Source organism: Triticum aestivum, chromosome 4B, assembly GCF_018294505.1.
Source record: "Triticum aestivum cultivar Chinese Spring chromosome 4B, IWGSC CS RefSeq v2.1, whole genome shotgun sequence".
Lineage (NCBI taxonomy): Eukaryota > Viridiplantae > Streptophyta > Magnoliopsida > Poales > Poaceae > Triticum > Triticum aestivum.
Genome location: NC_057804.1, coordinates 170,132,704 through 170,145,574, shown reverse-complemented (window position 1 = coordinate 170,145,574; position 12,871 = coordinate 170,132,704). Strand labels below are relative to the sequence as shown.

At 41.4% G+C, this 12,871-nt stretch overlaps 1 protein-coding gene across 3 annotated transcripts; it reads left to right on the top strand.

Moving 5' to 3' along the window:
- The first annotated feature begins 699 nt into the window (after nt 1-699).
- LOC123091619 (probable serine/threonine-protein kinase SIS8) lies at nt 700-7,745 on the top strand. 3 transcript variants are annotated; one of them, XM_044513183.1, is made up of 13 exons: nt 700-1,374; nt 2,825-3,254; nt 3,388-4,024; nt 4,230-4,270; nt 4,351-4,419; nt 4,788-4,888; nt 5,267-5,345; nt 5,867-5,965; nt 6,031-6,099; nt 6,224-6,273; nt 6,361-6,474; nt 6,918-7,012; nt 7,157-7,745. In XM_044513183.1, exons 1-12 carry the CDS (start codon nt 1,052-1,054, stop codon nt 6,970-6,972), a joined length of 2,067 nt encoding a protein of 688 aa, XP_044369118.1. In that variant the 5' UTR covers nt 700-1,051; the 3' UTR covers nt 6,973-7,012; nt 7,157-7,745. The 3 variants fall into 3 exon arrangements, with proteins under 3 accessions (XP_044369118.1, XP_044369117.1, XP_044369116.1); XM_044513181.1 differs by having other exon boundaries at nt 701-1,374; nt 6,361-6,442; XM_044513182.1 differs by lacking the exon at nt 6,031-6,099 and having other exon boundaries at nt 6,361-6,442.
- The last annotated feature ends 5,126 nt before the right edge of the window (nt 7,746-12,871 follow it).

Genomic DNA, 12,871 nt, shown 5'->3' with positions numbered 1-12,871 from the left:
TATGTCCACACCCTACCGTCGGAGACTCTGGCGGTAGGTTCAGACAACCTACCGTCGGGCGGGGCGGCGGTAGGTGTGACGGAGGGGGAACGGCGGCAGTTATCGGCGCTGACGTGGAAAAATTTGCTACCGCCGCAGTGCTCGGCGGTAGGCTATACGATCCTACCGCCGGGCCTCTTGAAGGTAGGCAAAAGGGTTAAATCCCGAAATATTTTCAGACTGAGGTCAGATCTCGATTTTGTTTCACAAAAGGGTCAAAACACAAAATTTTGCCGCACTACAGCACTAAATCACAGCCCACAGATGAGATGATACCGGTCACATGACATCCAGCAGAAAAGAAGACTAATCTTCATGAGATAATAGTATAATGCAGAATATGGCGAGACCAGTAATAGCAGGCAGGAGGAATACTAGTTTAGTAGGATTGCCGTTAATGGAAACAAAGATGTTTTTTCCAAGGCAAGGCGATGAGGTGGACAGACGCTCGCAAGTTGCAACATTTGGAGGCGGATGGCGACAACAGAGAGAGGCGGCCAGATCATCTACAGTAGCTAGCAGCATCCGTCGGTCCACAGAACAAAATTCAACTCAGACAAGTAAACAAGGAGCCGATTCTGGAGATAATAAATAAGTAAATAATTAAATAATTGTGGAAGAACAGGTCCATAGCCAAAGCCATACACAAAGAAAGGAAAAGGGAAAGAGAGAGACGACTGGGATAGAGATAGATTCCATCTCATTTGCTCCAGCTCTAAGCAAAGAAAAAAAAGGAACAACCTGGAACCACCTCCTGGAAATCCTTGCAGCTTGCTTCTTCCTCCCATTGTTGAACCTTGAGAGGGGACAGACGTGTAGGAGCTCACTTCTCTTGCCTCCTGGAAGCGAATTGCGCCAAATTTGTCGTCCAATAAAAGGCGCCCCGCCATTTGGGGCCTCCACCTCCACCTCCACCTCCTTGCCTTGCTTGCACAACTCCGGCCAAGCGGCGGGTGCCTTGGCCTACTACAATTTGATTTGATCCGACTGTGGTTTGGTCTCTTGGCCGGCGATGGAGCCGGATGAGCTCCTGAGGAAGATACGGGTGCTGGAGGAGGGCCAGGAGGAGCTCAAGCGGGAGATAGGCAAGCTTATCCCCGGGCAAGGCCACTCCTCCACGTCTCCGCCTCCGCCTCCGTGCCGCCCCTTCCCCGCACTGCAGCAGGCTACGTCGTCGAGGGGCCGCGCTCTGGCCTTGCTTCACCAATCCTCCTCCTCCTCCTCCTCCTCGCGCCCGCAGCGCCCCGGGCTGTCCGACAGGCACTGCCACAGGATACTGCAGTCGCTGGGGCAGGCCGTGCATGTCATTTCCCTTGAAGGCAAGGTCTTGTACTGGTGAGCTTCCTTCCTTGCACCTCTTGCCTGCCTGCTCAATGCTCATCAACTGTTTGATGGAATGCTGCTGCACCACACGATTGGACTGTAATACTATTATTGGAACCAGTCATTTTCATATATAGGGCCCGGGAGTGAACAAATAAATGCTGCAGCCAACTATACACAAATCAAGACATGACTGCAAACTTAGTTTGAGACAATGTTTCTCCTTCGGGGTTGCATTCAACTGTTCGCTGTTCCATTAGCCGTATCTTGCATGCCATTGGGAAACCAGTTGTGTGTTGGGAGGAATTCAGTTGTTAAATTCACAAGGATGGATGTTATGTTCATAGTTACTATACACGTCCAAGGCCGAGGGTGGGGATGTGCCGCCTCATCTAAGCCACCCGCAGGGCTTGCTTTCATATCATAGAGAGGCTTCAAAGACTATATGGAGAGATCACAAACCTTGAATGCTCTTCCTTATTCAGTATTGAGCATAACTGTTCTGCGATTATATAGTGTGGGCCACCTAATAAACAAATATAATACTTCATCTGTTCCATAATGTAGTGCGTATAGATTTTTTCAAAAGTCAAACTTTGCAAACTTTGACCAAGTTTATAGAGAAATTTATTTATATCTACAATACCAAATATATAAAATATGTAACTACTTATAGTGAATGTAATGATATAAGCTTGGCATTCTAGATGTAAATGTTTTTCTCGAAAAACTTGGTCAAAGATTGTGAGGTTGACTTTTCAAAAAATCTATATGCACAACGTTATGGAACGGAGGGAGTAAATTATATGGTGTGCCCCACCTAATGATAAAATTGTAATATCATGTGTTGGAACAAGCTAATTGGATTTAGAAGGTATTTTGGTTGCTGCTTGTCATCTTTTATCATGTGTTGGAACTTGATATGGCAAGGTTAGGTTAACTCGAGAAAGGGTTCTCATAAAGTTACTGGACGTATCATTTCAAGTTTTTTTCTGCCTTGTTGCATAATCGAATGTATCGCTAAAAACATAGTGTGCTGTTTTAGTATTTTATTTTACATAGTAAAATAAACAAACTTAACCTCTCAAAAAATTAAACAAATCTGGAAGCATCATGTGTGCCTTCTAAGACCTGTGATCTCAGATTAGGACAAAAAACGTCAACACTTTGTGCCTAATCCCGCATGTCTTAGGGACCTTTGTAATAATGATGGATATTTATCAGGGTTGCATTTCCCCCCCAAATACTTTGCTTATCGTGATGCATGTAATTGGTGTAATGCTCTTGTCTGGTCGCCGGCTCGGCTCAACAAGTAGGAAATTTTTCTTGTGAAATATGCATTTCATGATGCACCTCATGGCCGTTATCTCTGTTTTATGCTATGAATAAGTACATCTTACACTATTTTCTTATAAAAATGTACATCTTAATACTAAGTTTTCCCATTTTTTCTGTAACCTAGGAACCGATTTGCCGAGCATCTATATGGCTATTGTTCATCAGAAGCGATTGGCCAGGATCTCCTTGAATTAATCTGTGATCCTTGTGATTTCAGTCCAGCACATGAGATTATCCGTAATATATTTATGGGGAAGTGTTGGAGAGGGAAGTTTCCTGTCAAGCACAAGTCAGGAGAGCGGTTTTCTGTTGTTGTGAATAACACTCCTTTATATGATGAAGATGGTAGCTTGGTGGGCCTCACCTGTCTGTCAGGTGATGCACGGATATTGGAGGAAATAGTTGGTCCTTCAGTCATAGGGAAATCCTATCCAAATTCAGGAAAGCCCCATTTACAAGTTAACAACAAGCCTAAAAGTGTCTTGCCACAAAAATGTTTGTCAGACTCCCAACAACCTCTACAATCTGCCATCACGTCTAAGATAACAAATTTGGTGAGTCGCATTTCTGAGCAAACAAAAGAAACGGCTGCACTGTTGGTTTCAATAGAATGTTTCTCTTCTGGTATTTCTTCTTAATTTATTTTCCTAGTGTATTCTTTTCTTGATTTCTAGAATGACAACACAGGCTACAAAGGTTACAAGTAGAGTTCGTTCTCGGATCAGGTCAGCTCAGAGTTGCGACGAACAGGATGGTAATGGTCGCCAGGGTCAGTATTCTGATCATGATGCCAGGGAAGAGTTGACATCAAGTGAAGCAAGCACCCCAGGTGGGGATGTACTGCATGGTGCCTTTGTTACCGAAGAGAAATCACCTGTGAACTCAAGAAAAACAAATAGTGATGATTCAGGACAAGGAAAAGGAGGGTTTCAGAAGATTTTTAGTTCAAAGGCAGAGGCATTATTGACCAAGAAGGGGATATCATGGCCTTGGAAAGGAAATGAAAACGATGGTGGTTGTGGAAAGAATAACATGACTTCACCACTGTTACATGATAAGCAAGAGAACACTCAGATTCGTCAGGGGGTACCAGTTCTAGAGCCTATCATAATTCCAGACAGCAAGGACACTGAATACGCCAAGGCAGGCAAATATGAGGTCTCAGGTTCCTGGTGGACTTTCAACAATAACAGCACAAGTAGTACCATGAGCAGCACTGTAAGTAGTAACAGCAGTCCTATCGAGAGAGTAGATTATGAAGCAGACTGCCTAGATTATGAGATCTTGTGGGAAGACCTAACACTTGGAGAACAAGTAGGTGAAGGTAGTTAATTCTCGCTTTACCCTGGTTCTCCTTTTATTTTCGAGAGAGAAATTGCAATTCCCTCTGGCTGCATACGTGGATACTCACATCTCTTGTTGACATGTACTTCAAATGATTTATGCTGCATGGAAGTTGGTATTGCTATCCTATTCCTTTCTAAACAGAAATCACTCATTTCCTCTATGTTCATGTTTGATCCACGCAGGTTCTTGTGGAACGGTGTATCATGCTTTGTGGTATGGATCGGTATGCATAGTCTACCGTAATTATGGATAAATATTTAAACCTTAAAAATATGTTTTGAATGTCTGTCAATGTCCGTGTAGGATGTGGCAGTTAAAGTATTCTCCAGGCAGGAATATTCAGAAGAAATGATACGTACCTTCAGACAAGAGGTTAGACATCCATATCTAAATACACTTGTTGTTCACTCTTAGTTGGATATTTTGTTAACAGAACTATAGTGTACCCATTCTGTTGTCGAGTCAGATACTTGGTAATTTGACTCCCTGGTATTCACAGAACCGATATTAGTTTTTTTTATGAGACATGATAGTTATTTTCGTTATTCTATGTTGATGTAATCATGTAGATAAAAATGAAGAAGAAAGGATACAGTTTTTTTATACAGTGTTGACACATCTTCACCTTGTTTCTTTCGTATGTAGTTTTTTTGTGGGCTGTTGCAATCAACAGTACATTGTTAACTTTCTAGTTTCGTAGTTTGTGGTCATGATTGCATTTGCTTCCGCCTAATATGCAGGTGTCACTGATGAAGAAGCTACGTCATCCCAATATTATACTTTTCATGGGTGCAGTTGCTTCTCAGGAACGGCTTTGTATTGTTACGGAATTTCTCCCACGGTATGCTTTACGTCTCCTACATGTCTTATTGTTGGTAATTACTTTCTCCTTTGCTTGGTGCAAAAGAAGGATTAGGTCACTACACAGTCTATCTATATGGCTTATGATCTCATTCAGTAAAAGTAATAGGGAGTAATAACAGTAGAGTATGTGTATTGTGCCGACTGCCGAGTTCTTAACTATCTGGAACAATTTTAAATCTGGTTAGTATTTTTAGGTGAGTTGTCCGAGTAGTAACTGCCTACTTGTTGTTTCCACTGTTCCTCAAGTCGGCTGGTATTTCAATGATGTATTCTGTTTCAGAATTTCAAACCTTAACATTCGGGCCAATATTTCTTATTAATTATGTATCACACTGTACTGAGTCCTGTCATGCAGAGGGAGCTTGTTTCGCTTACTACGAAAAACCACTGCCAAGTTGGATCCAAGACGGCGAGTTCACATGGCTATAGACATCGTGAGTGCACTTATGTTGAACAGCTAGTTTCTAGTAAATGACAAGCCAGTTAAATTCTATGGAAGTTTGAGGAATGAACAACTGGATAAAACATTCTTCACATGCAGAAGTTCAGAGATTTATTGAATAGGCAAATAATTATTTTTGGCAAGTGTGTAGAAGAAAAACTGGAGTTTGCTTATGTACCCAATAGTAGGCCATATCCCAACTTTCAGTGTAAGAAAATGGAAAAGTACAGGCAATGGCGTCATGCACCTTACATCTAACAGGATATCTCGTGTTTACAGTCTGTTACTGTGTCTTACTTGAAGGTTCTTTCACTAAAGGCCAGTCATAATTCATGTGATTATGATACGAAACACTAATAGTCAACCAATTCTTTATCATGCTTGTTCTTGCCAGGGCCTCTAAATCCATGGAGACAAAATTACCTTATATTTTGTTTGACAAGTACATGGTTTGGTTTTATGAAAGATTTTATCGTCATGGAGATCTTAAATATATTTTAATATATTTTTCAGGCAAGGGGCATGAATTATCTTCACAGTTCCAGTCCCACCGTTGTACATCGTGATCTAAAATCGTCAAATCTGTTGGTTGATAAGAACTGGACTGTGAAGGTAACTGTTGGATCTTAGTTTTCCTTACTTTACACTTTCTCTTCTAATTCACTTGGTTCAATTAGGTTGCGGACTTTGGTCTTTCACGCCTCAAAATCGAAACATTCCTGACTACAAAAACTGGGAAAGGAACAGTAAGTACAAGCAAACATTACCTTTTTTACATGTATTATCTAGACTGACAAAATAGAAAGAAACGTTACAATCATCATTTTTTTTTCTGTTCTAAATATCTGATATCTTAGCTTTAACATCCAGCCACAGTGGATGGCTCCAGAAGTGCTACGTAATGAACCTTCAAATGAAAAGTAAGCTCAATGGGACCATTTTAATTCAATAGATGTTCCCGCAATCTGCAAATGATTTCTCATACATTCCTTTCTTCTACATGATAGGTCCGACGTGTACAGCTATGGAGTGGTCCTATGGGAGCTTGTTACTCAGAAGATTCCTTGGGATACTCTCAATACAATGCAGGTCCAATTTTGCTATGTATTTATGTTGTTTAGGTATTCACACGATTTTCGATCATATATTCTGTAGCGACTATGTGATTGTGAAATTGGTATCTATGTTTCCTTGAGCAGGTAGTGATAGGTTGCAAGATCCATCTGCGTTATTAATCTACTTAGATACAACAAGAAGATATAAGTTCAATATTTTTTGCTTCATATATCTTCCCATCTCCCTTTCAGTCTGGCGGCAAGATTAATACTGAGATGTTTGCCATAGAATGTCTCCTTGCAAAATAAGTACTCCCTACGTTCCATAATTCTTGAACTAAAACCACGACAAGAATTATGGAACGGAGGGAGCAGCTTACTGGTGAATGATAGATTTCCTAATAGAAGTGAAATAACCACCATTGCATTTTAAGACAAACTCAGTTGTTTGCTTATGTAACCGTGCTGAAGTACAAGAATTTCGTAACATTCTGACCCATACGGCGCAGGTTATCGGAGCCGTGGGTTTCATGGACCACAGATTGGAAATTCCGAGTGACATAGATCCTCAATGGGCATCAATGATTGAGAGTTGTTGGGACAGGTACATACTACTTCCTCCGTTTTCCTAAATATTTGTCTTTCTAGAGATTTCAACAAGTGACTACATACGAAGTAAAATGAGTGAATCTACACTTACTAACAATAAACTGATTCCCGCTAATCCATCATCCTTTTCTTCGAGCAGTGACCCACAGCGCCGCCCTTCATTCCAAGAACTCCTGGAGAGGCTCCGTGAGCTGCAAAAGAAATACGCCCTGCAGGTGCAGATGCAGCGGAGCGCGGCTGGGAAAGGCGCTGAAAAGATGAGCGTTGATGATGGCTAGCTAAGGCTCAGGCCCCGACTTGGATGGATTGTGTATTTGCCATTATGAAAATGGGCCATTGGGCTGGATCCGGAAGGTTCGAGGAAGTCCTCCACCACAGGAGAATCGAGACAAGGTGCCTGAAAGGTGGTTTTAAGCTTGATGAATCACGAGGCTGAAGCCCTGAGACGCGGTTTCTTTTCGGAGAGAAAGGCCATAGAACGAACACTCGTCACATAGCAGTCGTTCGAGGCACTGTAGGAGGGACGCCTTGATCAGTTCTTGATGGATTTTTTGTATTACCAAAACTTGTATTCATACATCCTTTCTGGTGTGACTAGTTAGGGAAGCTCAATGGCTTGGGAGTTTGAACGATCTTATTCGTTTGCAGCATGCACCACGATCAAAATCGAAAGGGCAGTTACTGTACGCACTTTCCCTATTTCAAATTATAAGGTGTTTTTTTTTGTAGAGTAATGTGTGATCCATATGACATGGAATTGGCATCACCAGTTTCATTTTTATAATATTAGTGAATTCCATCTTTTACCTCCAAATTTTGCGTTTGTGGCAGATTTTACCTGATTTAGCAAAAATTCTCAAATATTACTTGATTGAATCAAATATGTGGCGCATTTTATCCCGTTTAGTTTTCCTACCATTTTGTTGTTGACTGTACCTGTCATCTGTGGTTTATTTTTCTTCCCCGGTTTCTTTTGCATGGAATAAACTGGACCGGCCAGACCCAACATGGTCCTTACCGCACCGGACGGGCGACTCTGTCCACGCCGACCTGGTTCACTTGACACCACAATTCTGCATGCCGCTCCGGAAGAATATTACATGAAAAGCAACATTCACAGAAAACTTTATGGAAACCATGTTTCAAAGTTTTGAAAAAAATCTTAAAAAACAAGATGTTAAGACGGTGACATTCCTTAAAAAAAATCAAGTTGAAACACATTACGAGATGCGATCTAGAAAAAAATAACAAATCCAACAATGAATAGTGCATTTATTGTTCGGCACTATTCAATTCAATGTTGATATTTGTTTTTTCATATCTCGCGTTTTAACTTGAATTTGCGTATGGCAATAAAATATCAGCCTCTTTACATCCCATATTTCTTTGAATTTTTATTTTCAAAACTTCAAACATCGTTGAAGGCTTGAAGCTCCTTCTCCCATCTGCATTTGGTTCTTAAGTCTAGGTATTATCATGATTCCCCCATTTTTGCAGGCAAATTCCAATGTCCCTAAATTTAGTTTTTGGTCTTCCATCCTTAAGTTGCTCCCTAAGCTTAATTAAAGACCATTCATTTTACCAACCCACAATATTTTGATTTTGGAGCACGCCTTGGTGTCCAACATGGTCATCTATTTATAATCATCTTATAATTCTCGAGACTCATTTTGTATACCTTGCTAAAGTCGGATCTTTGGCTTCCTGGCCAAAAGCAGTGGAATCAAACCCCTGGGTTGCAGTTTTTTCTCAACCCACTACTTCTATTACTCTAAATACTTCCATTGATGATGATTCCGCTAACATCTTATGTTGGGATCTTATTCCTAATGGCAGATGTAACTCTAAGAGTACTTACAAGCTTTGCTTGCAGGATTTGCAGGTCTCCCCCGACAACCAACCAAACAATTTTCACTCGGGTGAAGGACATACTTATGCAGGTGCGGAAGCACAAGTTCCTACCTCCTAGGGTTAACACCTTTGCTTGGAGGCTAATGAGGGAAGCTCTACCCACTGGCCTTAAAGCAGGTAGGTACTCTTCTCACATTAGCAAAAATTATAGCAGGTGTGATCTCTCTGAAGATGAAATGCACCTTTTTTTTCTAATGCCCTTTTGCTAAGGCTGCCTGGATTTTCTAAAGAAGAGTTGTATATGATGCAACCAAAAAGGTTTTGTCGATCCTAAAGGTGCTAACAAAATGTGCAAGTTTCAGCGATCCAGCTATGGACTGGTGCAAGCATCTCGGAGTTGGAATATACGCTTTGATGAGTTGATCAAAGCATATAGTTTTATACATATTGCGGTGAAGTCTGTATTTACAAGAAAGTGAGTGAGAGTGCTACAGCTTTTCTGATAAGTATATGTGTATGACATATTGTTGATCGGAAATGATGTGGAATTTTTCTGGAAAGCATAAAGGAGTGTTTGAAAGGAGTTTTTCAAAGAAAGACCTCGGTGAAGCTGCTTACATATTGAGCATCAAGATCTATAGAGATAGATCAAGACGCTTGATAAGCTTTTTCAATGAGTACATATCTTGACAAGTTTTTTGAAGTAGTTCAAAATGGAACAGTCAAAGAAGGAGTTCTTACCTATGTTGCAAGGTGTGAAGTTGAGTAAGACTCAAAGCCCGACCACGGCAGAAGATAGAGAGAGAATGAAAGTCATTCCCTATGCCTCAGCCATATGTTCTACAAAGTATGTCATGTTGTGTACCAGACCTATTGTATACCCTGCCCTGAGTTTGGCAATGGAGTAAAATAGTGATCTAGGAGTAGATCACTGGACATTGGTCAAAAATTATCCTTAGAGGACTAAGGAAATATTTCTCGGTTATGGAGGTGATAAAGAGTTCGTTGTAAAGAGTTACATCGATGCAAGCTTTGACACCGATCTGGATGACTCTGAGTCTCGATCTGGATACATATTGAAAGTGTGACATTTAGCTAGAGTAGCCCCGTACAGAGCATTGTAGACATAGAAATTTGCAAAATACATACGGATCTGAATGTGGCAGATCCGTTGACTAAAGTTCTCTCACAAGCAAAACATGATCACACATTAGTACTCTTTGGGTGTTAATCACATGGCGATGTGAACTAGATTATTGACTCTAGTAACCCTTTGGGTATTGGTCACATGGTGAAGTGAACTACAGAGTGTTAAATCACATGATGGTGTGAACTATTGGTATTAAATCGCATGGCGATGTGACTAGATTATTGACTCTAGTGCAAGTGGGAGACTGAAGGAAATATGCCCTAGAGGCAATAATAAAGTTATTATTGATTTCCTTATATCATGATAAATGTTTATTATTCATGCTAGAATTGTATTAACCTCAAACTTAGTACATGTGTGAATACATAGACAAAAACAGAGTGTCCCTAGTATGCCTCTACTTGACTAGCTTGTTTGTCAAAGATGGTTATGTTTCCTGATCATAGACATGTGTTGTCATTTGATGAACAGGATCACAACATTAGAGAATGATGTGATGGACAAAACCCATCCGTTAGCTTGGCATAATGATCGTTTAGTTTTATTGCTATTGTTTTCTTCATGACTTATACATGTTCCTCTGACTATGAGATTATGCAACTCCTGAATACCGAAGGAACACCTTATGTGCTATCAAACTTCACAACATAACTGGATGATTATAAAGATGCTCCACAGGTGTCTCCAAAGGTGTTTGTTGGGTTGGCATAGATCGAGATTAGGATTTGTCACTCGGTGTATCAGAGAGGTATCTCTGGGCCCTCTCGGTAATGCACATCATTATGAGACTTGCAACCAATGTGACTAATGAGTTAGTTGCAGGATGATGCATTACGGAACGAGTAAAGAGACTTGTCGGTAACGAGATTGAACTAGGTATGATGATACCGATGATCGAATCTCGTGAAAGTAACATACCGATGACAAAGGGAACAACGTATATTGTTATGCGGTTAGACCAATAAAGATCTTCATAAACTATGTAGGAGCCAATATGAGCATCCAGGTTCCGCTATTGGTTATTGATCGGAATGTGTCTCAATCATGTCTACATAGTTCTTGAACCCGTAGGGTCCGCACGCTTAACGTTCGATGATGATTTGTATTATGAGTTATGTGATTTGATGACCGAAGTTTGTTCAGAGTCCCGGATGAGATCACGGACATGACGAGGAGTCTTGAAATGATCGAGAGGTAAAGATCGATATATTGGAAGGCTATATTCGGACATCGAAAAGGTTTTGAGTGATTCGGGTATTTTTCGGAGTACCGGAGAGTTACGGGAATTCGCCGGGGGTAGTAGTGGGCTTTAATGGGCCATACGGGAAAGGAGAGAAGGGCCTCAAGGGGTGGCCACGCCCCTCCCCCCATGGGCTGGTCTGAATTGGACTAGGAGGGGGGGCGCCCCCCTCCTTCCTTCTCCCCTCTTCTTCCTTCCCTTCCTTCTCCTAGTTGGAATAGGAAAGGGGGGCCGAATCCTACTTGGACCGGGAGTCCAAGTAGGACTCCCCTCTTGGCGCGCCCCCTCAAGGGCCGGCCTCCTCTTCCTCCCTCCTTTATATACGTGGGCAGGGGGCAACCTAAAGGCACTCCAAGATTTGTCTTAGCCGTGTGCGGTGCCCCCCTCCACAGTTACACACCTCGGTCATATCGTGGTAGTGCTTAGGCGAAGCCCTGCGCCGGTAACTTCATCATCACCGTCGCCACACCATCGTGCTGACGGAACTCTCCCTCGGCCTCATTTGGATCAACATAGTGATGTGCATCATTGAAAACTACTCCATCTCACGTGATGATAGGACATGGTTTAGTTGATATGGATCACGTGATCATTTAGATGACTAGAGGGATGTCTATCTAAGTGGGAGTTCTTAAGTAATATGATTAATTGAACTTTAATTTATCATTAACTTAGTCATGGTAGTATACGCATATCTATGTTGTAGATCAATAGCTCGCGATGTAGCTCCCTGTTTATTTTTTATATGTTCCTAGAGAAATATAAGTTGAAAGATGATAGTAGCAATGATGCGGACTTGGTCCGTGATCTGAGGATTTTCCTCATTGCTGCACAGAAAAAATATGTCCTTGATGCACCGCTAGGTGACAGAACTATTGCAGGAGCAGATGCAGACGTTATGAACGTTTTGATAAGCTCGGTATGATGACTACTTGATAGTTTAGTGCACCATGCTTTACGACTTAGAACCGAGACTTCAAAAATGTTTTGAACGCCACGGAGCATATAAGTTGTTCCAAGAGTTGAAATTGGTATTTCATACTCATGCCCGTGTCAAGAGGTATGAGACTTCTGACAGTAATTTGCCTACAAGATGGAGGAGAATAGCTCAACCAGTGAGCATGTGCTCAGATTGTCTGGGTACTACAATTGCTTGAATCAAGTGGGAGTTAATCTTCCAGGTAAGATAGTAATTGACAAGGTTCTCTAGTCACTATCACCAAGTTACTAGAACTTCGTGATGAACTATAATATGCAAGGGATAACGAAAACAATTCCCAAAGCTCTCCGCGATGCTAAAATCGGCGAAGGTAGAAATCAAGAAAAGCATCAAGTGTTGATGGTTAACGAATACCACCAGTTTCAAGAAAAGAGCAAAAGGGATAGAAAGGGAACTTCAAGAAGAATGACAAACAAGTTTTCACTCCCATGAAGAAGCCCAAAGCTAGACCCAAGCCTGAAACTGAGTGCTTCTGCTGCAAAGGAAATGGTCACTGGAAGTGGAGCTGCCCTAGATACTTGGCGAATAAGAAGGATGGCAAAGTGAACAAAGGTATATTTGATATACATGTTACTAATGTGTACTTTACTAGTGTTTATAGCAACCCCTCAGT